Source organism: Macaca nemestrina, chromosome 9 (assembly GCF_043159975.1).
Source record: "Macaca nemestrina isolate mMacNem1 chromosome 9, mMacNem.hap1, whole genome shotgun sequence".
Taxonomy (NCBI): domain Eukaryota; kingdom Metazoa; phylum Chordata; class Mammalia; order Primates; family Cercopithecidae; genus Macaca; species Macaca nemestrina.
The window spans coordinates 71,201,091-71,227,082 of record NC_092133.1 but is presented as its reverse complement, the minus strand read 5'-3'; the positions used below and the strand labels follow the sequence as shown (position 1 = coordinate 71,227,082).

The following is a 25,992-nucleotide window of genomic DNA, read 5'->3' as shown; positions in this document are numbered from 1 at the left end:
GCGACGGAGCAAGACTCCATCTCAAATATATATATATATAAAAAAATATACAATACATACATATATTATACATATATGTAGTATATATAATATATGTATTATATATGTATTTTATTTATATATATATATATATTTTTTTTTTTTTTTTTTTTTTTTTTTTTTTGAGACGGAGTCTTGCTCTGTAGCCCGGGCTGGAGTGCAGTGGCCGGATCTCAGCTCACTGCAAGCTCCGCCTCCCGGGTTTACGCCATTCTCCTGCCTCAGCCTCCGGAGTAGCTGGGACTACAGGCGCCCGCCACCTCGCCCGGCTAGTTTTTTTTTTTGTATTTTTAGTAGAGACGGGGTTTCACCGTGTTAGCCAGGATGGTCTCGATCTCCTGACCTCGTGATCCGCCCGTCTCGGCCTCCCAAAGTGCTGGGATTACAGGCTTGAGCCACCGCGCCCGGCCTATAATATATTTTTAATTAAAAACAGAGGTGCCTGATTTGGCTGTGTCAGACATATGAATTAGGATTTCAGTCACTTTTTGTATTTTCTTTTAAACAAATGTTATTAAGAAGAAAATTTCATAAGTTTACTTCTTTCTTTATGCCCACATTCTCTCACAGAGAACTAGAGCTTGGTTACACAAACACAACCACCACCTAAGGATCAAATGAATGTGGCAGAAGACTAACAAAATAAAAATACAGTTAACAAATAAATGTTGGCTGGGCACAGTGGCTCATGCCTATAATCCCAGCACCTTGGCAGGCCGAGGCGGAAGGATGTCTTGAGCCCAGGAGATCCAGACGAGCCTGGGCAACATCGCCAATCCTCATCTTTACAAAAAGTACAAAAATTAGCTGGGCACAGTGGTGAGCACCTGTAGTCCCAGCTACTTGGGCGACTGAGGTGAGAGGATCACTTGAACCCGGGAAGCGGAGGTTGCAGTGAGCCGAGGTGGCACCATTGCACTCCAGCCTTTGAGATCAGCCCATGGAAAGGCAAACCACCAGGTCCTATCCAATTTGTAGGACTAGGTGGTTTGCCTTTCCATGGGCTGATCTAAAGCTCAAATGCTTTAGCTGGGCCTCTACCAGCTTAAGAACTGAGGAAAACAGGTTCCATTTCAAGGGTTCATGGTATCCAAACAAGAGGAGCATAACTTTTCCTAACACGCATGTTTCGATTGTTTCTAAACTACATTTAGCCCAGGCAACATGGCAAAACCCCATCTCTACAAAAAATTTAAAAATTTAGCTGGGCATGGTGGCATACACTGTATTCCCAGTTACTTGGGAGGAGTGCTTGATCCCAAAAGGTCAAGGCTGCAGTAACCCATGAGATAAAACCTTTTATTTCTTTTTTTTTTTTTTTTTTTTTTTTGAGACAGAGTCTCACTCTGTCACCCAGGCTGGAGTGCAGTGGCGCGATCTCGTCTGCCTCCCAGGTTCAAGGGATTCTCCTGCCTCAGCCTCCAAATAGCTGGGATTTCAGGTGCCCCCCACCATGCCTGGCTAATTTTTTTGTATATTTAGTAGAGATAGGGTTTCACCATGTTGGCCAGGCTGGTCTCGAACTCACGCGATTGGCCCACCTTGGCCTCTCAAAGTGCTGGGATTACAGGTATGAGCCATTGTGCCTGGCCAAAACCACCTTTTCTTTCTTCCTTTCATTATCTTTCAGATAGGATCTCACTCTGTCACCGAGGCTGGAGTACAATCAAGGCTCACTGCAGCCTCTACCTCCCATGCTCAAGTGATACTCCCACCTCAGCCTCCCAAGTAGCTGGGACTACAGATGTGCTTCACCAAGCCCGGCTAATTCTTTGATTTTTTTTGTAGAGACAGGGGTCTCACTATGTTGCCCAGGCTAGTCTTGAACTCCTGGGCTCAAGCAATCCTCCCACCCTGGCCTCCCAAGGTGCTGGGATTACAGGCAGGAGCTACCCTGCCCAGTCAAAACCACCTTTCTATCAACAATGATTAATGTTTTGTAACATGTATTAATAAAATTAACTGATATCAATATATCTGCTTACCCAAAAGACAGAATAAACCCTCAAACTAGACATGAACGATAAATCACTTTCTGCTGCTCTACTTCGTTTTTAGTTTGGGAAGTAAATACAGTAGCTTTGAAACAAAGAAAAATCTTAACCAAAAACTTAGTGGTAGCAGCAATGTAAGGAGAATTCTGCCATATATTTATAAATACTATAGAAATAACATAAGTCCCAAGAAATCAGAGTATTTTAAAAAGATACTGTATGAGACAAAATAAACGTTCACCTACAAGACAGACAAGTGGACAATCAAAAATGACTTTAAATTGAAACAAGGGATTTAGGTCACATATTACAATAACTTCTTAAACGCACGGATTATCAGCCAGGCATGGTGTCTCACGCCTGTAATCTCAGCACTTTGGGAGGCCAAAGCAGGTGGATCACCTGAGGTCAGGAGTTCAAGACTAGCCCGGCCAACATGGTGAAACCCCGTCTCTACTAAAAATACAAAAATTAGCTGGGCATGGTGGCATGTGCCTGTAATCCCAGCTACTTGGGAGTCTGAGGCAGAAGAATCACTTGAACCCAGGAGGCAGAGGTTGCAGTGAGCCAAGATTGTGCCATTGCACTCCAGCCTGGGCAACAACAGCAAGACTCCATCTCAAAAAAAAAAAAAAAAGCATAGATTATCACCATTAAAATAAGAAGTCTAGCTGGGCGCAGTGGCTCACGCCTCTAATCCCAGCACGTGGGGAGGCGGAGGCAGGCGCATCACTTGAGGTCAGGAGTTTGAGACCAGCCTGGCCAAAATGGTGAAACCCTGTCTCTATTAAAAATACAAAAATTAGCCGGATGTGGTGGCAGGCTCCTGTAATCCCAGCTACTTGGGAGGCTGAGGCAGAAGAATCACTTGAACCCAGGAGGCAGAGGTTGCAGTGAGCCGAGACTGTGCCACTGCACTCCAGCCTGCACTCCAGCCTGAGCAACAGAGCTAGATTCTGTCTCAAAAAAATAAGAAGTCTATAGATTCTTCTTTGAAAATAGTAATAAAGAGAAAAATATACAATGGCCTTCCGCAGATTTCTGAAATATATATGACCCTGCCTGGACGAAGGATGATTAATATTATCCTTCCTGGTCCCTTCAGGCACCAACCAATTAGCAATTAGAGCTTAAAAACAAACCACATGATTGTTCCATTAAATTCTTGGCCAATCAGTGAGGAAGTCCTCGACACAAAGCAATATATACATTTTATACAATATATACAAAAGCCTGCTCTAAGGCAAAACATTCAATTCTATCAAACTTCACTCAGAACTTCTGTCCACATAAAACTTCAGCAAAACTGTAAAAGACAAAAGGACAGTAGTGAGAATGCATGAACATTACTCATTTGCTTACCTGGTCTTTCTCATGGGGTAGAAGGCTGACAGGTGGGAGCGAGGATGGGAAAGCACTGGGATACTGAGGTGCCCCTTTGCCATCTAAGCTCCCATAATTGACCCTGTACTGCGGTCCATCTTTCAGTAACCTCCCATTATTCACAGCGCGTTTGGCCCCCAGTCGCAGCCGCTGCTGAAAGGCTGGGTTGTTGGTGGTGCTCGTGAGATCACTTTGACTTCTGAGATACTTCTCTATGTTCTTCAGGGAGGAGCCATTTGGCTCCTCAAGTCCTTCAATTGCTCTCCTTAAAAGTTTATTCCAATCCACATTGCGGAGATCGTTACATGATCCTCTAGACCCCTTGGTTGACTTAGGAAAAGTGCCTGGTTTAACTGATGAAAAGCGCCCAGGGTTGTCTGGGTCCTTATAGGAGGCAAGGCCTTTGTTGGTGACTTTGAGAACTGAGCCATCCTGAACACTGAGTTCCAGCTGTTCAGAGACTGTCTTCTTATCCAACCCATGGGAAGTACTGACCGCATGGCAGATTCTCTCTTCAGAGGGCCTTTGCTTTTGCTTTTTTATTTTCTGTATAGCTTCAAGAATCCACTCTGTATAAAGTGGGTTTGCAAGTTTTACCATGGTTGACAAATGACTTCTTCAACACAAAAGTTACCCATAGAGGTTCTCTTTGTATTTAACAGAACTTGCACATTTGAAAGTCATTTACAATTCAACAAATGGACAGAGTATTCCAGACTGTATTAAGCAACATCTTACAAACATCCATCCTTAAGAGCTTCAAAAGCAGACAAACAGGCAATGTTGATGGTTGTCTTATTTTACCAACAGGAAAGACTGCATTCGGGTGAAGAACATCTTTAACTGGGAAATCAAGACCTTAAAAGATAAAAAGAGGGGAAAGACTCTTAATAATGAAGCTCACACAAATAAACTAAAAGATTCTTTAGCATGACTTTTTCAGACACAGAATGACCACAGAAGTAATGACAGGCAGGTATTACATAACACAGCCACAGTGACTATATTTTTCAACAAGAAATTGGGTCACAGTCTGAGAAGAAATTGTTTTTAGAATGTTTCACTTCTCTATATGAAGTCATTTATGAAGTATAATCACATCTAAATTACACATTTAATTATCTTTATTGAAATTAACAAAATTATATGAAAGTGGTTCAAGGCCGGGCGCGGTGGCTCAAGCCTGTAATCCCAGCACTTTGGGAGGCCGAGACGGGCGGATCACAAGGTCAGGAGATCGAGACCATCCTGGCTAACACAATGAAACCCCGTCTCCACTAAAAATACAAAAAAATTAGCCAGGCGTGGTGGCGGCGCCTGTAGTCCCAGCTACTCGGGAGGCTGAGGCAGGAGAATGGCGGGAACCCGGGAGGCGGAGCTTGCAGTGAGCCGAGATCGCGCCACTGCACTCCAGCCTGGGCGACAGAGCGAGACTCCGCCTCAAAAAAAAAAAAAAAAAAAAAAAGAAAGTGATTTAAGGTATATGTCTTCCATAAACATAAAATACACATGAAAGAATAAATCTATGATATAAAAAATTTGATGAAAGTACATTAAACTTATTTCAAGAAATCCTGAACTTAAAAAAAAAGAGTAAATAATCCTGCTTTCAGCTAGGTATTGTATTTCCCAAGTCTCATACTAAAAAAACTTCCCTTCTAGCTACTTCTATGGAATCACCTCCCCCATCCCTTTAACAGAGGTCTATGATACCCTCCAACCCACAAGTTGGAAAATTGAAAATAATATAGTAACATAACCCTTCACCTTTAAGTAGTAGAGCATTCTAATTATCTTAATACCCAGTTAGCTCATTAAACAGCTCAATACAAAGAAGGTATATACACATCTGATTTCAGGTGGACAGTGGTATTTGTTCTGAGAGATGCCTGGTATATACGAAAACCACCCTAGATCTCCAATCTGGTATTAAGTACATCTACAAAGAGCATACAAGGAGAAAGAGCCTTGGCCTGGGAATTGGGCCAAACCTGAGCTCTAATCTTGGTCTCCAATGATAACACCCACTTCTTAATTCTTTTTATAGTTTAAACTGTACAGAGTGTGCTCATATATAACTTGTCACTTAAACTGCAGAACAACTTTGTGGGTAAACTGAGGCTCGGGAGAAGATGGAATTCACCCAAGGTAAGAGTCAAAACAGATTTAAGGGTCAAACACCATTAATTTTTTTTTTTTTTTTTTTTAAGACAGAGTCTCACTCTGTCGCCCAGGCTGGAATGCAGTAGTGCAATCTCAGCTCACTGCAATCTCTGCCTTCTGGGTTCAAGTGATTCTCCTGCCTCAGCCTCCCAAGTGGCTGGGATTACAGGCATGTGCCACCACGCCCAGCTAATTTTTGCATTTTTAGTACAGACGGAGTCTTGCCATTTTGGCCAGGTTGGTCTCAAACTCCTGACCTCAGATGATCTGCCCTCCTCAGCCTCTCAAAAATGCTAGGATTACAGGCGTGAGCCACTGCGCCCAGCCAATTCTAAAATCCAACTAAGTCCATCACTGTTCTCCCCTGAGCCACAACTGCCTGCTCTAGCTAGTTCTGTCTCTGCAAAGAGACCAACATGGGTCTGAACCCCAGCTCTACCACAATGTCCAGTGGAGAAAGCGTCCGTCACTTTACTTGTAGATAATACTGGTATATCCCTTACAGGATTATTGAGAGGATTAAATGAACACATGATCTAATATTCAATATATAGTAGTTATCACTTTCATCAAATGCAACGTCTACATACTTTGAAAATTTTCTAATAAAATACAAAATTAAAGTTATCTCTGATTATTTATTTAGACAGAATATACCTAAAAGGAGAAAACAATATCTTTCCTTAAAAACTTTAGCCAGACATACTGAAGAATATAGTATTTGCTCTCAGAGATCCTGGAATGTTGCTGAAAAACAACTGGGTCATCGAACTATACTTGTTCAAACGGTACAGTTTTAAATGCCAACCGAAAATGCCACCTTGAAGGAGGCGGTTTAAACAAGATTGTCCCCTCTGTAATCAGTAAGCTGTAAATTCACTCTACTCATTTTCCCCTCAGATTCAGAAACTTGGGGCTGAAAAGACCTTAGAGGTCATCCAGTCCAACCTCTAGTTATCCAATAAAAGATCCCTGCCCAATATCCCAAATAGATGGGCAATGAGTCTTTACATTTTTAAAATACTTCCAGTGATTGATAATTTGTCACTTTTTGAGGCAGATCACCCCACTGTTGCACAGCTGTAGCTATATTTCTTGCTCAGAGAAGCAAAAATCTGCCACTCCATAACTTCTACCCACTAGTCCTATTCCCTGGAACGATCCCAAGACAATTATTAGTATTTCTTCAATATGAGAGGCCTTCAGATGTCCGAAAACAAGTACCTTTTGAAAACCACTAACAACAAAACCCCGTGCTACCTCCAGCCATAACTTAGACCACTCATATTCCAGTTCCTTAACCCTTCCACATATCACATGGTTTCAAAGCACCACCTTCTCTTGGTTGCTCACTAGTTTGGCTAATGGCCATCTTAAAATATGGCAGTTCAGGTGTTATCCAATTATAAATGCAACCCAAATTACAGGAACTTCCTCAATACCCCTGCCACACAAGTGGCCATGCTGAGCATGCAGTCCAACTAAAAATCCCAGATCTTTTTTCAAAAAGTGCTGTCAAGTTGAGTCTTTCCACTCCTTTCCTTTTGCAAATTGAAATGCTGGTATTTAACGTTTATTACAGTTCAATTTCATCTAGTTGATTTAAGTCTATCTTCCAACCTGCTAAAGATTGTTTTGAATCTTGATTCTGTCATCTATGTCATCTACAAATCTAATAAGTACTCCCTTTTGTTTCATTATATAAACCCTTGACAAAAATGTTAGACTTGGAACACAGTGTGTTTAGGAATGAAATCACTGGCTTTCACAGTGCAACCACTTTCAGGATAGAACACAGGAATCATTCTCTGTCAGTCAGTTGAGAACAGGAAATTGAGCTTTCCAAAGTAAAATGGTTTCGGGCAAAATTTCATTAGAAGATATTTCACTATATCCAAGTAATTATTTAATCTTTCATCATTTATTCAGGATGAATCACAACTAATTTGATTGCACAAAATACAACTGCAGAAAGTAGAAGAGGTCACAGGAAAAGTGTCCAATATTGCCAAGTTGCTTTTAGGTGTTTTGGTTACACAAGCAAATGAACATACATTAAAACAAAATGCGTAGCCGGGCATGGTGACTCACACCTGTAATCCCAGCAGTTTGGTAGGCCGAAGCGGGTGGATCGCCTGAGGTCAGGAGTTCAAGACCAGCCTGGCCAACATGGTGAAACCCCATCTCTACTAAAAATACAAGAAATTAGCTAAGCGTGGTGGCATGTGCCTGTAATCCCAGCTACTCAGGAGGCTGAGGCAGGAGAATCGTTTGAACCCAGGAGGCAGAGGTTGCAGTGAGCCGAGATTGCACCATTGCACTCTAGCCTGGGCAACAAGAGCAAAACTCTATCTCAAAAACAAAAAACAACAACAAAAAAATGTGTTTCATACCTAATAGATAGCCAAAATATACCTTCATGACAAGCTTTTACTACAATGCTTTTTGTTTTCTTTGTTTTTTTTTTGAGACAATCTTGCTCTTCTCACCCAGGCTAGAGTGCAATGGCATGATCTCGGCTCACTGCAATCTCCACCTCCTGGGTTCAAGCAATTCTCCCGCCTCAGCCTCCCAAGTAGCTGGGATTACAGGCGCCCGCCACCACCCCCAGCTAATTTTTGTATTTTTAGTATAGAGGGGGTTTCGCCATGTTGGTCAGGCTGGACTCAAACTGTTGATCTCATGATCCGCGCACCTCAGCCTCCCAAAGTGCTAGGATTACAGATGTGAGCCACCGCGCCCGGCCCACAATCTTTACCCACAATCATTTATATCCATTACCAACACGTTTCAATAAGACTGTCATTTTATATGTTAAACATGTAATAAAATAAGGGAAAGTACCAGAATTGGAACTTCAAACGTTTTAACAGTCCATGACAAAAATGGAGATTATCCAGGTCTTCAGGCAAATCTGCCAAAAGAAAAAAGGAAATGTTCATGTGGACATAAGGACATCCTTAAACTCAGCAACCATCCATGTATCTCCACAACTATTGAAGACAAACAGCTCCAATGAGTTATTATACTACATTTGGTAATACAATAATTTTTTCACACCACTGAAGGATTCTCATAAATATGGAACTTGAGACAGAAAATGAAGCCCCAAGGACCCAGCCAAGTGCCTAAAGAAGTAAATTTCATCCATAAGCCCAGATCTGTTCAAATTTTAAAAATCAAGTTTGTGACAGATTCCTAAGAAAGAATCTCATCATGGAAAAACAAAAACAAAAACAAAACCCACTACTACTCAAATAGCCAAACAGATAGAATTTATCGGAAAAAAAGATAGTCAAAAGTTGTTTTAAGGTCAGCATTCACTGTTTGTCCCAAAGGCCACCAGGCACATAGGTACTGAATGGACTACCCAGATATGACCAATAAGCTCACCTACAAGAAAAATGTACCAGTTTACATAATAGTAAATATGTATTGACACAAGTCACATTTTAGTACAGCACTGATTATTTTTACTTGAAAAGCAAAAAATAAATTTAAAAGAACAACTGTGAATAACTGCATTTTGATCTTATGTAAAACAATCAAGCAACCTTGGATCCTCCTTCTCCCCTCCCCCAGCCACAACAGACACCCCACTCCTCAATTTAATCTCAAAATTAGCTCTCATCTGACACCAACCAACAGAGTTAATTAGGCAGAAGCAGATGTAACTCAGCAGCTCTTTGCTACAAGCAGAATCACAGTGTTTAAAAAAAAATACACAGCTAGGAGAGGAACAAAATCAGAAGTCTCTTATCTGTAGCCAATTCTCAACTAAACACATGTATATTATCCACTTTGTATATTATCCACTGCAAATTTTTTAATCTTAGGCTGATTTGTTTCCAACATCCCACTGGCCCCACTGTAAATTCGTATAAGCAAGAGAATAGATTGAAAACCAATTTCATTTCAGCCTAAGTAGTATCTAACTGGAAAGACAAATCCACAGGAAAAAAAAAATGTATAATTCATTCAAAAGCCAAATAGAAATCATTTTTTTTTTTTCCTGATTTGGAATTATCCACACCATTTCTCTTTTTCAGAGCACGGGGATTTGTTTCACATAGAGATAGGACATTCTATCACAAGCTAAAACCCTAAAATCATTATTCTCTTTTCATTTTTCTTTAAAAACTTGAGAGTTGGACTAAAAGGCTATCAAAAAGGTAGCAAATCATCCTAAATTAATTCTGGTGATTTATGCTACATCGAATTAAATTATTCTATTTTCTAAGGTTGTGAATCATTTTATTTTTAACTACAAAATATCAGTAAATTATATGGTTGCATCATACGGTCTTATAATATAACACTATTTACATCATTCATTACAAATATTCTAAACATATCTAGAGAAATGCTTAGTCCAGCACTGAGCTTTTAGTTTCACTGGTATTACATAAACATCAACACTATTCAGAAATATTCATGTCAGCATAAGAAGAGTCAAAATATCCTGGATCATAAGTATTATGCGAGGCCCCCTCTAAGCTTTTACTAAAGCTGTGTGTGTTGTTTCAAAACCAGTGTCATAACACTCAAGTCATGAGTTTACGGATGAGCCAAAAAACAGTGGTAGAAAAAACAAAGATTAATAATAGAGTTTACACTTTTGTCATCCTGAGTTTTACTTGCTAACAGTTATTTTTAACTCTTTTACTTTCATAAGCTCCTGGCTTTTTCTTTCTTTTTTTTTTTTTCCCAAAGGGATCACCGTCGGAAAACCTGGATTTTTTCAAAGCCGATTTTGTAACTGAGTAAGCGTCCACAAATCTAAGCAGTATCTTCCGAAACAGAACAGAACTGTTTAGGGGAAGGAACTCGGACTTATTTTTCTTCTATCAGCACCCAGCTCAGGTTATTGGCAGAGTTGCTCAAAATAGTGTCCTTGGTTAACAAATATCTGTTGTCTGACAACATCAAACACCATCCATATGGTGATATTTGTTATCTTTCAAATCCTGGATGCATCTATTTCCTCTGAAATCAATGCTTCAGGCCCAAAACATGTGAACTGGGAGGTGAGGTTATAAATACTAATCAAAGAAAAATCAACAAATATTTAGTGAGCTGATGTTCCCTGCATGCAGCCCTGTGGTAAGTACTATGCAGAATACAAAGCAAAGCTAGAGACAGAACATACAAGAAGCAATTAAGAAATAACAAAGCACTGTTTGGCGGTTCCTCAAAAAGTTAAACACAGAACTACCATATGGTTCTGTAATTCCATTTCTAGGTATAGACTCAAAAGAATTGAAAACAGATACTCAAATAAGTACACATACACTCATGTTCATAACAAAACTATTCACAATAGCCAAAAGGTGTAAACAGCCCAAATGTCCATCAACAGATGAACAGATAAACAAAATGTGGTATATCCATACGCTAGAATACTATACAACTATAAAAGGCAACGAAGTTTCGATACATGCGACTACAATGTGGACGGACCTCAAACACATTATGTTGTGAAAGATGCCAGACACAAAAGGCCACACATCATATAATTTAATTCATATGAAACATCCATAAATCCACAGACAAAACATAGATTGGTGGTGTCTCAGGGACATATCTAGAGAAACTGCTTAATGGCTAAGGGATTTTATTTGGGATCAATAGAAATGTTTTGGAACTTGATAGCGGCAGTGGTGACACAACACTGAATGTACTAAATGCCAGTGATTTGTTCACTTTTTAATTTTTTTTCATTTTATGTTATGTGAGCTTCACCTCAAGTTGTTTAAAAAAAAAAAAAAGAAATAACAAAGCACTGAACTATAATAATAATAATACCAACCATTTCCTGACATGTACTGTGGTCCAGGTACTTTACATAGATTATCAGTAAACCTTAAAACAACGTGTAAGGTACCATTGTTGTTTTTACAAAAGGAAAACAGGCTTGACTTAGCCAAGATCTCAGAGTTATTAAGTCATGAAGGATTTTAATTCAGATGCCAAAGCCCAAACTCTTTCTGTCTCTCCAGCGGTTTTCAAACTAGGCTCTTTGGATCTCTTGTGACAAGGAATTACCTCGGGTATTACCTTCAGGTGCCCCCTTGTGGGTTAAACTTGGGGCCATCACAGCACCTTGAATCCAACAGTGCAGCTCCACTTTAACTGTTTTATGTATATTGGTCTTCCCTGGAAGATTTGCTTTAAAGAAAGTGTTCCTCTGATTACAGAAGGAAGAAGTCTGGAAACAACAGTGACTATACTACCTTGCTGAAACCATGTGAAGGATGGATGAACATCTCTTGGATGGATGGGACTGAAAACTGGACCTTGAAAGATAATGCTGAGCTTGGATAAGTGCCCCACCATCCCTCTGCCCAAATTCAAATCCTTCATGGCCCAGTGCAAACAACTTCTCAAAAGCCCAAACATCTTTGTCTAACAGGAAACTTTTAGCTTTTTTACTGTTTTGACATTCATTTCCCACTCTGTATTATGCTTACTTGTATATTAACCTTGTCACCCCTACTAGACTGTAAAATTCTTAAAAACAGGATTCATGCTTGATTCATCTTTGTATACCCTAAGATTTCCCAAGACTACAACTTGATAAGAGGGGTTCAATGCCTATTTGCTAAATAAATGTATCAAGGAATGAATGACGGAAATCAAAGTGAAATAACAGAAGCTAAGAATGAGCTGTCAAACAAAAGGGACACCAAGTCAATGTGCCTGACTAGAACACGTATATGCTGAAAAGGGATAAAAAAATTCAGTTGGGCCAGGCACCATGGCTCACGCCTCTAATCCCAGCACTTTGGGAGGTCAAGGCAGGAGGATTACTTGAGGTAGGAGCTCGAGACAAGCATAGGCAACATAGCAAGACCCCACCTCTATAAAAATAAAAAATTAGCTGGGTGTGGTGATGTACACCTGTAGACCCAGCTACTCGGGAGACTGAGGCAAGAGGATCTCTTGAGCTGCCCAGGAGGTTGAGACTACAGTGGGCTATGATTGTGCCAATGCTCTCCAGCCTAGGCAATAGAGCTAGACTCTGTCTCTAAAAAAGACAAATATAATTAAAAAATAAAAAACATTAATAGGCCAGGTGTGGTGGCTCACATCTGTAATCCCAGCACTTTGGGAGGCTGTGGCAGGCAGATCACAAGGTCAGGAGATTGAGACCATCCTGGCCAACATGGTGAAACCCTGTCTCTACTAAAATACAAAAAATTAGCCAGGCGTGGTGGTGCGTGCCTGTGGTCCCAGCTACTCGGGAGGCTGAGGCAGGAGAATCGCTTGAACCCGGGAGGCAGAGGTTGCAGTGAGCCGAGATCGCGCCACTGCACTCCAGCCTGGCAACAGAGCCAGAATCCGTCTCAAAAAAAGTAAAACAGAAAGTTGGTTGTGAACAAAGTCAAGCTGTGGTGTGTGAATGTGACAGATGAATAGGAAGCCACTGCAGGAGCAGGTGACACCATAATGCACAGTGAAGGGCATGCACATACACACACAAACCTGTTGAATGTTTGAATCACTCTGGCAATAGTATCCATCTACTCTGGAGCGAAGAGTGTTTGAAAGAAAAAACAAAAGCAACCAGTATTGCACCTCTCCAAACATCAATCTTGTTCAACTTATATTTATGAGCCTAACTCAGCAGCAAGCCCAGAACAGGCACTCAATAAAACGTTAGTTGAACTGAATATTTAATTCCCCATCTTTTTAGAGTAACACTAAGTTCTTTCCCACTACTCATTAACAAAGAGAGTTTTCAATTCATAAGCTAATAATGTTTTCCAAGGATTTCTAAGAGGCTAAATCACCATAAAAATTATCATTTCAACTAATACATATTATATTAATTGGAAGTTTAATTTTTCATGTCATGCTCTCCTAGTTGACAATATCCTTGTTATGTCATTAAACTATAATTGTGTAAATGTGCTTCAACAAACAATAACTGAACCATCAATAAACTATTATGGCTTCCATAATCTCTAGCAAAGATTAGTTTCAACATCATCATCATAAATTAGTAGAGACAGTTCCCAAATCTCCTGGTGAAACCCATGAATTAGGTTTGCATAGTCATCCCTGCATTTAAGTGCTCAATAGTTTCAGTCTCTAAAATTTAATCACACTGTTAGGAACCTCACAGGAAATTTGATCCCTTGTAAAACAGAGGAATTTAGAGACAAGATGAAAAGTCATTTGAAGTCATCAGGCCTTTGGAGCCAGGGTACACTGATTAGTAATGATGTATTGTAACTAAGCACTTTCACTTAAGAAATAATCAACTAAATTTAGAGTGTCTTTTTTTGGCATTTAAAAATTCCTATTCCATCCTAGATTTCTCCCTAATTATATATTAGCTTTAGCTGGTTTTTGATGACAAAGACTGAGAATAATGTATTAAGAAAAAAACGTGATTTGTTTTTTTTTTTTTTTTTTTTTTGAGGCGGAGTCTCACCCAGTTGCCCAGGCTGGAGTGCAATGGTGCGATCTCGGCTCACTGCAACCTCCGCCTCTCAGATTCAAACGATTCTCCCGCCTCAGCCTCCTGAGTAGCTAGGATTACAGGCACACACCACCATGCCATTGTTTCATTATTATTATTATTATTATTATTATTTTTAGTAGAGACGGAGTTTTACCATGTTGGCCAGGCTGGTCTCAAACTCCTGACCTTGTGATCCACCCGCCTCGGCCTCCCAAAGTGCTGGGATTACAGGCGTGAGCCATCGCGCTGGGCCAAAAAATGTGATTTTTAAAAAACTTTTAAAAATAGAGATACAAGGCCAGGCTCGGTGGCTCATGCCTATAATGCCAGCACTTGGCAGGCCGAGGCAGGTAGATCACCTGAAATAGGAGTTTGAGACCAGCCTGGCCAACATGGTGAAACCCCATCTCTACTAAATACAAAAAATTAGCCAGGCGTGGCAGCGCATGCCTGTAATCCCAGCTCTTTGGGAGGCTGAGGCAGGAGAACTGCTTGAACCCAGGAGGCGGAGGTTGCAGTGAGTCCAGATTACGCCATTGCACTCCAGCCTGGCCAATGAGAGCAAAACTCCATCTCAACAAAATAAATAAGATAAAATAAAGATACCAAAAAATCTAAATAAATAAATAAAAATAGAGGCGGGGGTCTCACTATGTTACCCAGGCATGTCTTGAACTCCAAGGCTCAAGGGATCCTTTCACTGTAGCCTCCCAAAGTACTGGGATTACAGGCATAAGCCACTGCACCTGGCTGAGAAAAATTTTACATCTTAACTTTTTTATGATTCTTTTGAAATAGATTATTGCAGGATTCTTTGTTAACTGTATTACAGATGTCTTCAGACCAGATATCCAGACACCCTGAAAAATTCAGGTTCCCTTTTGAGAGTTTCATAAATATTATGGCTCTACTCTAAAAAATAAGCACATGTACCCATATGCACTGGCATACATTTTCAAGGGTTAACAGACCTTCTGTCATCCATCCATGGACCACTTAAGGTCCAGTGGCTATATACAGAGAGGTATTTTATCCAGTTTCACAATAGTTAGCTTCGTGCTTTACTTAAGGCATGTTACATCAAGAGTAAGAAAGTTATTCTTGGCCGGGCACGGTGGCTCAAGCCTATAATCTCAGCACTTTGGGAGGCCGAGACGGGCGGATCACGAGGTCAGGAGATCGAGACCATCCTGGCGAACACAGTGAAAGCCCGTCTCTACTAAAAAAATACAAAAAACTAGCCGGGCGCGGTGGCGGGCGCCTGTAGTCCCAGCTACTCCAGAGGCTGAGGCAGGAGAATGGCGTAAACCCAGGAGGCGGAGCTTGCAGTAAGCTGAGATCCCGCCACTGCACTCCAGCCTGGGCAACAGAGCCAGACTCCGTCTCAAAAAAAAAAAAAAAAAAAAAAAGAAAGTTATTCTTTTTGGTTTTGGATGTTATCAAAAAACAGGTTTCTGACATTTTAATCAACAAGTAGGTGTGCTGTGATGGGAAGTATCAGAGTCAGGGATCCAGTCCCCATTCTGCTAGCTACCTAGGCTAGAGGATATTGAACATGTTACTAAGTCAATCTAAGTCTCCGTTTTCTCTTCTGTAAAAATGAGAATACTTCTCTGTTTTACAGAACCGTTAAGAGGAATCACTGAGATAACAAATATGAAAGAAGCAAGGATGATGGCAGACACATAGCAGGAACACAATAAATGCTAGCTCATAAAAGGAAAAAGGGCAATACAGTCAGCTGGAGACCTGTAAAATCTAATCTGGCTGAACTTCTGTCTATATGACCATTTTCTCCTAAGAGACAGGAGAAGTCAGCACCTGGCTCTTAGTTATAGCTGCAGAGAAGTAAAAATTCAAGACAGAGAATAGAAGAAAGTGAAGGAAAGCAAAAACAGATTGTAATGGTGAGGCTAGGGTCAAGAAGAGTGTATTTTACTCATAGTTATACATTATTTAAGGGCAACAAAGCTTTTAAAAGATAGTACTGCATAGGAGAATATCTTCTTGACCTCAGGGTAGGAAAAGTCTTAAAACAAGACACAAAAGGCACTAACCATAAAGACCAATAAATTTGACTCCATTAAAATTAAGAACTTCTGTTCATTAAAAGACACCATAAAGAGAGTGAAAAGGCAAGCCACAGCATTTGCAACATACACACATGACAAAGGACTTGTATTCATAGTAAATAAAGAACTTCTAAATAGCAATAAAAGATACAAGGCCCAACTTTTAAAAACAGGGTGGAAAAGACTTGAACAGAACTTTATAAACGAGGCTATCTAAATGGCTAAAAAAGTATATGAAGAGCTGGCCAGACGCAGAGGGCTCACTCCTGTAATCCCAGCACTTTGGGAGGCTGAGGCAGGCAACTGAGATCAGGAGTTCGAAAACAGCCTGCCCAACATGGCAAAACCCCACCTCTACTAAAAGTACAAAAAATTAGCCAGTTGTGGTAGCAGGCACCTGTAATCCCAGCTACTTGGGAGGCTGAGGCAGGAGAATCGCTTGAACCTGGGAGGCAGAGGTTGCAGTAAGCCAAGATCACGCCACTGCACTTCAGTCTGGGAGACAAAAGCGAAACTCCATCTCAAAAAAAAAAAAAAAAAATATATATATATATATATATATATATGAAGAGCTGTGCAATCTGATTACTAATCAGGTAAGTGCAAAATTTACCATACTGGCTAAAATTTTAAAAGCTAAAAAGGCTGAGACTGGAGAGGGTGAGAAGCAAGGGAATTCATATATTGCTGGAAGGAGTGTAACCTGGTATAATACTTTGAAGAGTTTGGTACTTAGTAAAGATGAAGACAGGCATACCTATCTATGACTAGGGTGACCATACAATTCATCATCTAAACCTAGATACTTTTGAAAACTAAAAGTATAACTAAAAGTTACACTGGGAAAATAAGCAAAAGTCAGGACAAATGGTCACCCTAGCTATAAACCGGCAATTTCATTCCTAGGTGTATACCTTAGAAACCTGTGCACATGGGCACCAATGACAGGTATAGGAATGCTCATAGCAGCTTTGTTCACAATTACCCCAAACTTGAAACAACTCAAATATTCGGCAACAATGGAATGGATGATCCGAAAATTGGTGTATTCTCTTTCTGGGGTCTGCAGGAAGACAGGTATCAGAAGATGTGGGAGTCCTATTAAAAAAGGTGCTTAAAGGTGCTTTGGAAATGCAAATTAAGGCATTACAGGGAAGAAATATTCCATCACCCCACTTCTCCCATCCATGCATCATTTACCATTCTGCAACAAAGACTGATCACCACAGTTCACACATCCCTACTTACATAAAATATTTATTTCTTTTTTTCTTTTTTTTGAGACAGAGTCTCGCTCTGTCGCCAGGCTGGAGTGCAGTGGTGCAATCTCGGCTCACTGCAACCTCTGCCTCCCGGGTTCAAGTGATTCTCCTGCCTCAACCTCCCAAGTAGCCGAGACTACAGGTACCCACCATCACGTCCAGCTAATTTTTTTTATTTTTAGTAGAGACGGGGTTTCACCATGTTGGTCAGGATGGTCTTGATCTCTTGACCTCCTGATCTACCCACCTCGGTCTCCCAAAGTGTTGGGATTACAGACGTGAGCCACCGCACTCAGCCACATGAAACCATTTCTTTAATCCCAGCACTTTGGGAGGCCAAGGTGGGTGGATCACCTGAGGTCAGGAGTTTGAGACCAGCCTGGCCAACATGGCGAAACCCCACCTCTACTAAAAATACAAAAATTAGCTGGGCACATGTCTGTAATCCCAGCTACTTGGGAGGCTGAGGCAGGAGAATCACCTGAACCCGGGAGGTGGAGGTTGCAGTGAGCCAAGATCATGCCACTGCACTCCAGCCTAGGCAACAGAGCAAGACTGTCTCAAAAAAAAAAAAAAAACACTATTTCCTTTTCTCTCAATACAAATGTAGGCACGAGGGTACACTGTAGAGAACTAGGAGACTGAAAGCCAGATCACTTAGTTACGTCTTTTATTAATTGGTATGTGAAAGTCCATGAGAGCTTCTAAAGCACATTAAAATTATTAAACTTCCTCATCTACTTTCTAATATTCACCCTATTTACCTTTCATTCATGCTATGCCTCACATCTGACAGTTTCCACCCAATCTTCGAAAGCAGTCTGTGAAATAAACACATGCTATAATAGCAATGACATAATATCCACTTTACTCAGAAGCCTAAGTGTGGCTGGTAAGCAAAACTTCCTCTGCCGACCATGTCATGACCATCAGCCATTCCCTAAATTCCTCCTTTAATGTTAAAATCTTCCTCTGTCTCTATATTTTCTTTTCTTTTTCTTTTTTTTGGTAAACTGTCACTTCACCTCCCCAACCTTTAACTCTCAGTAGAAGTTCTCGGGAAAGAAGAAACACGTGCATTATCCTTTCCTTCTTAAAAACATAAAATATTGTCCAAATTCTTTTTGATAAATGTGTAAAGAACTTATGAATAAGAAAAAAACCAGAGTGTTTTATTTCAAGGCTATGCCAAAAAAATCTAGGGTATACAAGTAAGACAGGAAGAATGCACTTTAAAAAAAAAAAAAAAACCTTCTTGGGGCCCCATAGAACTAAGACTGTTCGAACAAAACTAATTCCCATTTTCTACTTCCACCTTCCGTCCATATAGGAGGGGTCTTCATATGCTGTATCCTGAATTTCCTTGGTATCTCCAACCCCAAACATACTTGGTTCATTGGTTTTCATTTCGTATTTCCCACATCTGTAATTCTTTATCACTACCCCTTCAGAACTGCTGTCTAATACTCTCTTTAACACATCCCAACACCTTCTACCAATTACAGGGCTTAAACTCCTTCATGGGGCATAGGACACCATTTGTAATCTAACCCATCCTGCGCCTTTGCCTGGTCATCTCCTACCACTCCCTGCACTCTGCCCATAGCAAAGTACTAGCAAATTCAAACCTATGCAAAAAGTCCTATCCCAGGGTATGGTGTATGTCTCTTCCTGGGATACTCTGCTGCCCCACACTCCCTGAAGACTCCAGATCAAGTTTAATATAATAAATCCAGCCTATCACGGGTCGCCCTGGCTCACGCCTGTAATCCCATCACTCAGGCAGGCAGAGGTGGGCAGATCACTTGAGGCCAGGATTTCGAGACCAGCCTGGGCAACATAGTGAGACCCTTTTCTCATTTTTATTAAAAAATAATAAATACAGCCTATCAAGCAACTTGTCTCCCAAACTAACACCTTTCTTTGCCCCATCCTCACCCCTGGCACAGTCCACCAAATCACATTCACCCAAAATTACTGTACAGCTCCGCCCACTTTCTTCACACCTGCCACTTTGTCCCACCCCTACCAATCCCTTGTCCCCCCGGAGATTTTCTGCTACAGATTTATTCTGCAAGTTCTAAGCAGCCTCTCTCCCTTCCCTTCACATTTAAGTTTGCTCTGCTGTCTTAGCATCATCTTTCAGAAACTCTCCCAAGCATAACCATCCCATCCTTCCACATTTTTAAAAACACTTCATACTCCAAAGCTAGCAAACCTCCTTCTTATTCCAACATGCCGATCCACCCAAATACCTTTCCCATCATTGCAATCGCACCTGCTCCTCACACGCGCCTCAATGCCTCCCCAAACCCAACACTCTCCACCGCTTCAACTCTGCTCCAATCCACCACACCCAAACCCACCTACTCTGCGCCCAGACAACTGCAATCTCGCCTTCGGCATCATCTCACCTGCCCTCACACACCCCTCGGTCCGCCTTCCACTTCTCTCAAATTGCATCCCTCCCTAACTCTCCCTCAGCACCTGTTCTACACCTCCAGCTTCCCCTCCCACCCAACCCTCACTAGTCTTCCTCACACCCTCGCTGGCCCCCACCTCTCCTACCAGTTCACTCCCACTCAGAAATTCCCTCGCAGCCCCCGCCTTCCGACTCCCCGAACCCCGCCCCCACCCGATCCCGCCCCGCCCCCTCCGCCCTCGAGCCCCGCCCCTTGCCCTAGAGGCCCTGCCGAGGGGCGGGGCCTGTCCCTCCTCCCCTTTCCCCCGCCCCCTACCGTCACGCTCAGGGGCAGCCTGACCCCGAGCGGCCCCGCGGTGACCCTCGCGCAGAGGCCTGTGGGAGGGGCGTCGCAAGCCCCTGAATCCCCCCGTCTGTTTCCCCCTCCCGCCCAGTCTCCTCCCCCTGGGAACGCGCGGGGTGGGTGACAGACCTGGCTGCGCGCCACCGCCACCGCGCCTGCCGGGGGCGCTGCCGCTGCCTGAGAAAGAAGCCGCGGCTGCCGCCTGGAGGAGGTGCCGTCGCCTCCGCCACCGCTGCCGCCGCCGCCAGGGGTAGGAGCTAAGCCGCCGCCATTTTGTGTCCCCCTGTTGTTGTCGTTGACATGAATCCGACATGACACTGATTACAGCCCAATGGAGTCTCATTAAACCCGAGCTGCGGCCCCGCCCCGCCGCTGCTCCATTGGAGGAGACCAAAGACACCTAAGGCCACCCGTTGGCCTACGGGTCTGTCCGTCATCCACTCACTAACCACTCTGCAGCCCATTGGGGCAGGTTCCTGCCGGTCATCTCGCTTCCACATAGACACACCCCTCGACCCATCATCCTCCCCCCGGCACCACCCCGGGGGAGGGTCCACTGCCAGTACCAATCAACAGACCGCTGGGTCCGCCTCTTCCGGGCACCTATTGGTCCAGCCTTTTTTCTCTCTCCTAGATACCGCGCCACCTCTACTTCCACCTACCCGCCCCCTCCACCTCTAGGAAAAGATTGGGTCTACTCGCAGCAGGGGAGCTTGGCCTTATTGGCTGCAGACGACGCCAATCAGGAGGCCTTTTCCCTCTCCCCTCCCCCACTCAACCCCAAACCCCCTAGCCCGCAGCTAAAGTTTGTGTGAGAGCTGATCGCTGGCGGCGGCCGCAGGATTTAGGGGTGGGCGCGGGCGGGCGCGCGCGGGCGGGCACGCGAAGTTAAAATTCGAGGTTCTCAGTCGCCAGCTTCTTTGCTGGAGTGCGCGGACGGGCGCGCCGCCCGGAGCGTTCCATCCCGCCCCCTCCTCCACCCTCTCTCCCGTCCCGTCCCGGGCGACTACTCGCCCGCCCCCTGGCTCGCATCCTTCCCCCCCCAACACACCCCTACCCTGCCAGCCCCAGGCCGGGTGCAGGCAGAACGATGTCGCTGCAGCCTCCTCGCCATCCCATGCCGCGGGGGAGCAAGCCCCTACCCACCGGGCGTGCACCCCCCGGCTCCACACTCGCCCGTGTCTGCAAGCACGTGCACCGTTCGCCGCTGCCTCCGGCCACCCCGGTCCCCGGCTAACCTCGCCTGCAGCCCGGCCAATCGCTCGCTGCCCTTTGTTGCTGCAGCCTGGGTCTCCCTGCTGCCTTCCTCAGCCTCCGCCTCGTCCTTTGCCAGCCGCCCGGGTCCGCAGCGCCGCGCTCCCCCCGCCCGGGACCCACCGCCGCCGCCTCCTTCTCCTCCTCCGCCTCCTCCTCCTCGGCTCCGGGCTGCAGCGCACAGAGCCCGAGGCAGCGCCGCCCAGCCCCGCTCCCCCCGCGCCGCCCGCCAGCCCGCCCGGCCTGGCCGGGGGCGCAGCCCGGACCCCGCCCGCCCCAGTCTCCGCCCCGGGGGTACCTGCCTCCGCCCCGGGGGGCTCCTCTCGCCGCCCTCGGGGGAGGGCGGGGACGCTGGTGTCCGCGGGAGGATGGGGACGCCTGGGCCGTTTGGGGCGGGGAGTGTGCCCGCCGGGGCTGGGACTGAGGTGCGGTCCTCGCCAACGCGCCCCCCCTCCCGTCGCTATGGGCCCCAAACTTCGTCCTTTGCCCAGGCTTTGCGCCCTCGGGCGATCGCGGCAGTTTTGGGGTGGGGGACGCCTGAAGAGCTGTGTCTACCCTGATCGGGAGGAAGAGGGAGCAGTGACATTCAGCGACTGCGGACAGGGCACGGCGGCGGCATCCTTGGGTGGGAGTGGGGATGTCAGATGCGGGCTGGAGGGGGAAGCTGCCCCCCAGGATGCCCTCTCCCTGCCTGCGAGTAGCTGACGAGCTCAGCCGCGTTCTGGGTGCTTTCTTGGGCGGTGCAGACGGATGGCAGAGGGGCTGAGGCGGGAGGGGGGCGGGGAAGACCGCTGGGGGGCCCTTCCCCCCTCTCTTTTAGTCAGCGCTCTAAGGAAGGCTGATGGCGAAGTTCGGTTTTCCAGGCTTCCCCTGGGCCCCCCGAGTTCCTGAGGCCCACTTGAGGGAGACTGGGGGCTTCTCTGGCCGCCCAGGCGAGGCCACTCTGACGCTGCCCACATGCCTCCCAGAGCTCTCTGGACTCTGAAGAGAGCGCCCCTGATTCTTTCCGGAGGTGAATGGGATGCTGGCAAGGGAGACTTAAGAAAATAGGAAAGGTGGGCTGAGCAATGGCTCCTAGAGAGTTTGAGCACGAAGTTTCCCTCCCAGGCGCCATTTCTTTGAGAGGGGGAGGAGAACTATGGCTTTGCAAAAGAACCAAGTTTCAGGCATGGTGGCCTGGGTGGAAAACCACCTGTTGCCTGAAGTCTGTCCCTGGAGTCAGGGCCATCTTGGGCCCGGGCATGGCGATGCAGGGTGCCAGGGAGGGGAGGCCCCAGGCTTCCTGCCCTGGTTGACTCCTGCAGCCTCATGCCACTGACACTGCAGTGGCATCTTCACCTCCCCATTAGAAACCACTGTACAACTAGGTGGGTACTTTGTTAGGACAACTTATCTTCGTCCTTATCTCAGACAAAACAAGCAGCACACGCAGCCCTGTCTTCAAATGCAGACCACAACACACACTTCATTTTTTAAAAATGGTCTGCTGCTTTGGGGTGTGAGCTCCCTCTCCTGTGCTTCTTGGCAGCAAGGTGAGAAAGGAACTTAGACAAAGGGCACAGAGTTGGATGAAAGGATAGAGAAAGGGCGAGGGGGAGCAGAAGAGTTGTAATACTACACTGCAAACTGTCACTGGTTCCATTATAAACCGTTTTTATAGGTGTTTTATTACTTGGTTGTTAGTTTTTAAAACACAAACCTCTTTAGATTAAATCTTGGCATTCACAGGCTCAGCCCAGGGAAACAAAACACAGAAAACTCCGGCCATCCGCTTGGCTACTTTTGAGTTACATTACTGATAAAACAAACAGCAGGTTGGGTTTCCTCAGACTCTGTCCCAGCCTCTTTTATTTAGTATCTTCAGTAGCTTGCTCAAGGTGAATTTTTAAAGACCATTAGTTAGTTCGTAATTCAGTCTAGTTCATTTAGGTGTTTCGAAGAGAAGGACACTTAGAAGATGTGCTTTTTTATAATGCAGGTGCTGGGATTTTTATTCTCCAAGAAGTTACTAAATAAACTTAAGAATCCTGGCCCACTCTTTATTTAGGCTTTCTGTTCTTTTTTCTTTTTTTTTCCTTATGATCTGCCCAGATGCACTTTATTTTGTAAATTACATTTGTGACCCTCAGACTGCATTTTATCTCAAGCAATAAAAATAAACCATGCCTTAATTAAAAACAAGTTTGAAAACCCCAAATTTGTACACTCAAACTAAAGTTCGTTAAAAGAAGCAGCTAAAGACAATAAAAGCCAAAAAGTTCACGTTTAAGATGCCTTCAGCCAACGAATTGTGGGTGATTTGTGAGCACCCAACACTCATTATCACTAATGTATTATTCTACAAGGATCTCCAGTGCATCAAGAAGTGAAGAGACACCTCGGAGAGAAATGAGTTATGTTTGCCTAAACTTGTGCTCTTGTAACCCCAGGAGCTCAGGAATACAGAAGAGACAAATGTCTTCATTCAACATCTTGATATGTTTCTTGAGATTCAGTTACTAGCAAGTATAGTTCTGTAACGGGGGTGTGGCAAGGAATTCGTAGCTTTCCCATTGATACTCCCCTCTAGAGTTACTTGTCCTTTGAGAAATCTGGCTCTTCAGATAAGTGAGACTGGAAAGGATAATAAGAGACACAGCCAGAGATATTTAATGCTTACTCCTAAACGGCTCTCTTATCTGTGGTATCTCAGGTCCTCTGCTGAGCTAAATAGCTCAATTAAGAAATTAACCTAGAAATAGCCTGAATTGAAAACCAAGCATGGTGCAAATTTTGCAAGCCTACTGGGCTGGAAGATTATGAATGGAGACGCTTATCTGACCTGTCCCCCACCACCCCAAAACAGCTGCCAACCACCACCACAGACCAGAACCACTGACGAGTTATGCTGCTCCATGCAATCTACAGATCACTGGAATCAGAATGATCTGGGAATGAGTGTTTGAAAGACAGGTTCCTTGGCCCAACCCCAGAGATTCTGATTCAGTAAGTCTGAAGCGAGTCTCCCGAAAATATATTTTTAGCTCATGACTAGTCTTGAAGCTTACAGTCACTAAATTTGAGAACCACTGGCCTAGGCTAAATCTTCTTCCTCCCCAGCCAAGGAAGTTACTTCTTCTGTGAGTGTCTTAGCCAGAAGGTTATAGTCCCTAGTACTTGGCTGATTTTGTGATTTGACCTATTTGTCCTTGAGTTCTGAACGAGAATAATAAAGTGCAGAGGAGCTGCAGGAGCCTCTGGGAACCCAGATGGTTTGATCTTTTGGGTTTGTTTACTTGCTCTGAGGCAAGTCAGACAAACAGCCTGATAAGAGGTACCACATCCACAGAGGCACTACCAAGTCCTTCTAAAGGAAATTGGGTAAGGAGGCACAGGCAGGGACCCTAAACGTATTTGTCCAGGGTCCAGCCCATGTTGAATTCTATTTGCATTCAATTAGTCACTTAAAAAACATTGATCTACACCTCCTTCCAACTGCCACATGGAATCCTCTCCCTTCATTGACTAGAAACTGACCCCACAAGGTCACAATGTCTGATTACTTCAGTCAAGGGCAGAGGGGATGGGGGATGATCAGTCAAAGCATTAAACTGGTTAGGAAATTCTAGCTACAGCTGCCTTTATGAACAGCTGGGGTTATCTCCAATACCAGTATTCTGCACCCACATCTAATTTGTGCATTCCTGCTTTAAAACCTTTAATGTCTTTTAAATGCATTCTGGACCAAGCCTAAACCCCTTAGTCTTCTAAAGGTATGCGTATCTGCACCTCACCAGTATCTCATCTCCAGCTTCTCCGAGCCTGCCACTTGTCTGTGGCCAGCACGCCCTGTCCTCACTGCCATGCCCTCACTCCCTGCCTTATCTAGTAAAGACCTTGACTAAGCACTCCTCCAAATCCCTGCTTGGCTGCTGCCTCCTCTGTGAAGTTTTCCTGGTTTTTGCAGGTAGCCCACAGGACTGAGAGCATGGCTTCACTCCAGCACTGGCGCTTGTTAAGTGCTTAGCTAGTATTTATTGAGTTATAGAATAAATAAAAGCATTTACCCTACTCTGTTGTCATATTTTGCCTGTTTTCCTAATTAGCTTTTCTACTACATGGACCAGCTTGTTCATCTATGTAACTGCCCTAGTGCCATAAAAGCTACTTAATGAAGACACACCATTCATACCTGTGGTTTGCTTCCCTGGCCACATGTAACAATCACCTGAGGAGCTCTTGAACCAGCCTAGAGCCTAAGTCCCACGTAAGGCCAATTAAACTAGACTATTTGGGGAGAGGGGCCCTTCATCAGCATTTTTCCAAAGCACCCTGTGCAGTCAGGGTGAACAACCATTTATTTATTATTTATTTATTTATTTATTTAAAGACAGGGTCTTGTTCCTGTTGCCCACGCTGGAGTGCAGTGGCACGATCATGCCTTACTGCAGCCTCAACTTCCCACCTCAGCCTCTGGTTAGCTGGGACTAAAGGAGTATGCCTTCACATCTGGCTAATTTTTTGTGTTTTTAATAGAGACAGGGTTTCACCATGTTGCCCAGGCTGGTCTTAAACTCCTGGGTTCAAACAGCCTCCCAAAGTGCTGGCATT

General features: G+C 44.1%; 1 protein-coding gene and 1 long non-coding RNA gene across 11 annotated transcripts in view; both read right to left on the bottom strand.

Moving 5' to 3' along the window:
• LOC105465996 (lysine acetyltransferase 6B) overlaps positions 1 to 21,488 on the bottom strand; it is a 205,506-nt gene extending 184,018 nt beyond the window's left edge. For 3 of the 10 annotated variants that reach the window (XM_011714712.3, XM_011714719.3, XM_011714721.3), the window contains exons 1-3: positions 21,387 to 21,476; positions 8,424 to 8,493; positions 3,396 to 4,274 (exon numbers count right to left, since the gene is read on the bottom strand). In XM_011714712.3, coding sequence (XP_011713014.2) covers positions 3,396 to 4,016 — 621 coding nt within the window. In that variant the 5' untranslated portion in view covers positions 4,017 to 4,274; positions 8,424 to 8,493; positions 21,387 to 21,476. Of the gene's footprint in view, positions 1 to 3,395; positions 4,275 to 8,423; positions 8,494 to 20,277; positions 20,547 to 21,386 lie in introns of those variants that run through there. The other 7 variants (XM_011714716.3, XM_071069762.1, XM_011714713.3 and 4 more) reach the window with 6 other exon arrangements.
• Positions 17,972 to 19,996, bottom strand: LOC139356277 (uncharacterized). Its single transcript, XR_011607849.1, has 2 exons — positions 19,952 to 19,996; positions 17,972 to 18,204 (listed from the first exon to the last, which is right to left on the bottom strand). It is a non-coding gene; the product is annotated as an uncharacterized lncRNA (long non-coding RNA).
• Positions 21,489 to 25,992: the final 4,504 nt, after the last annotated feature.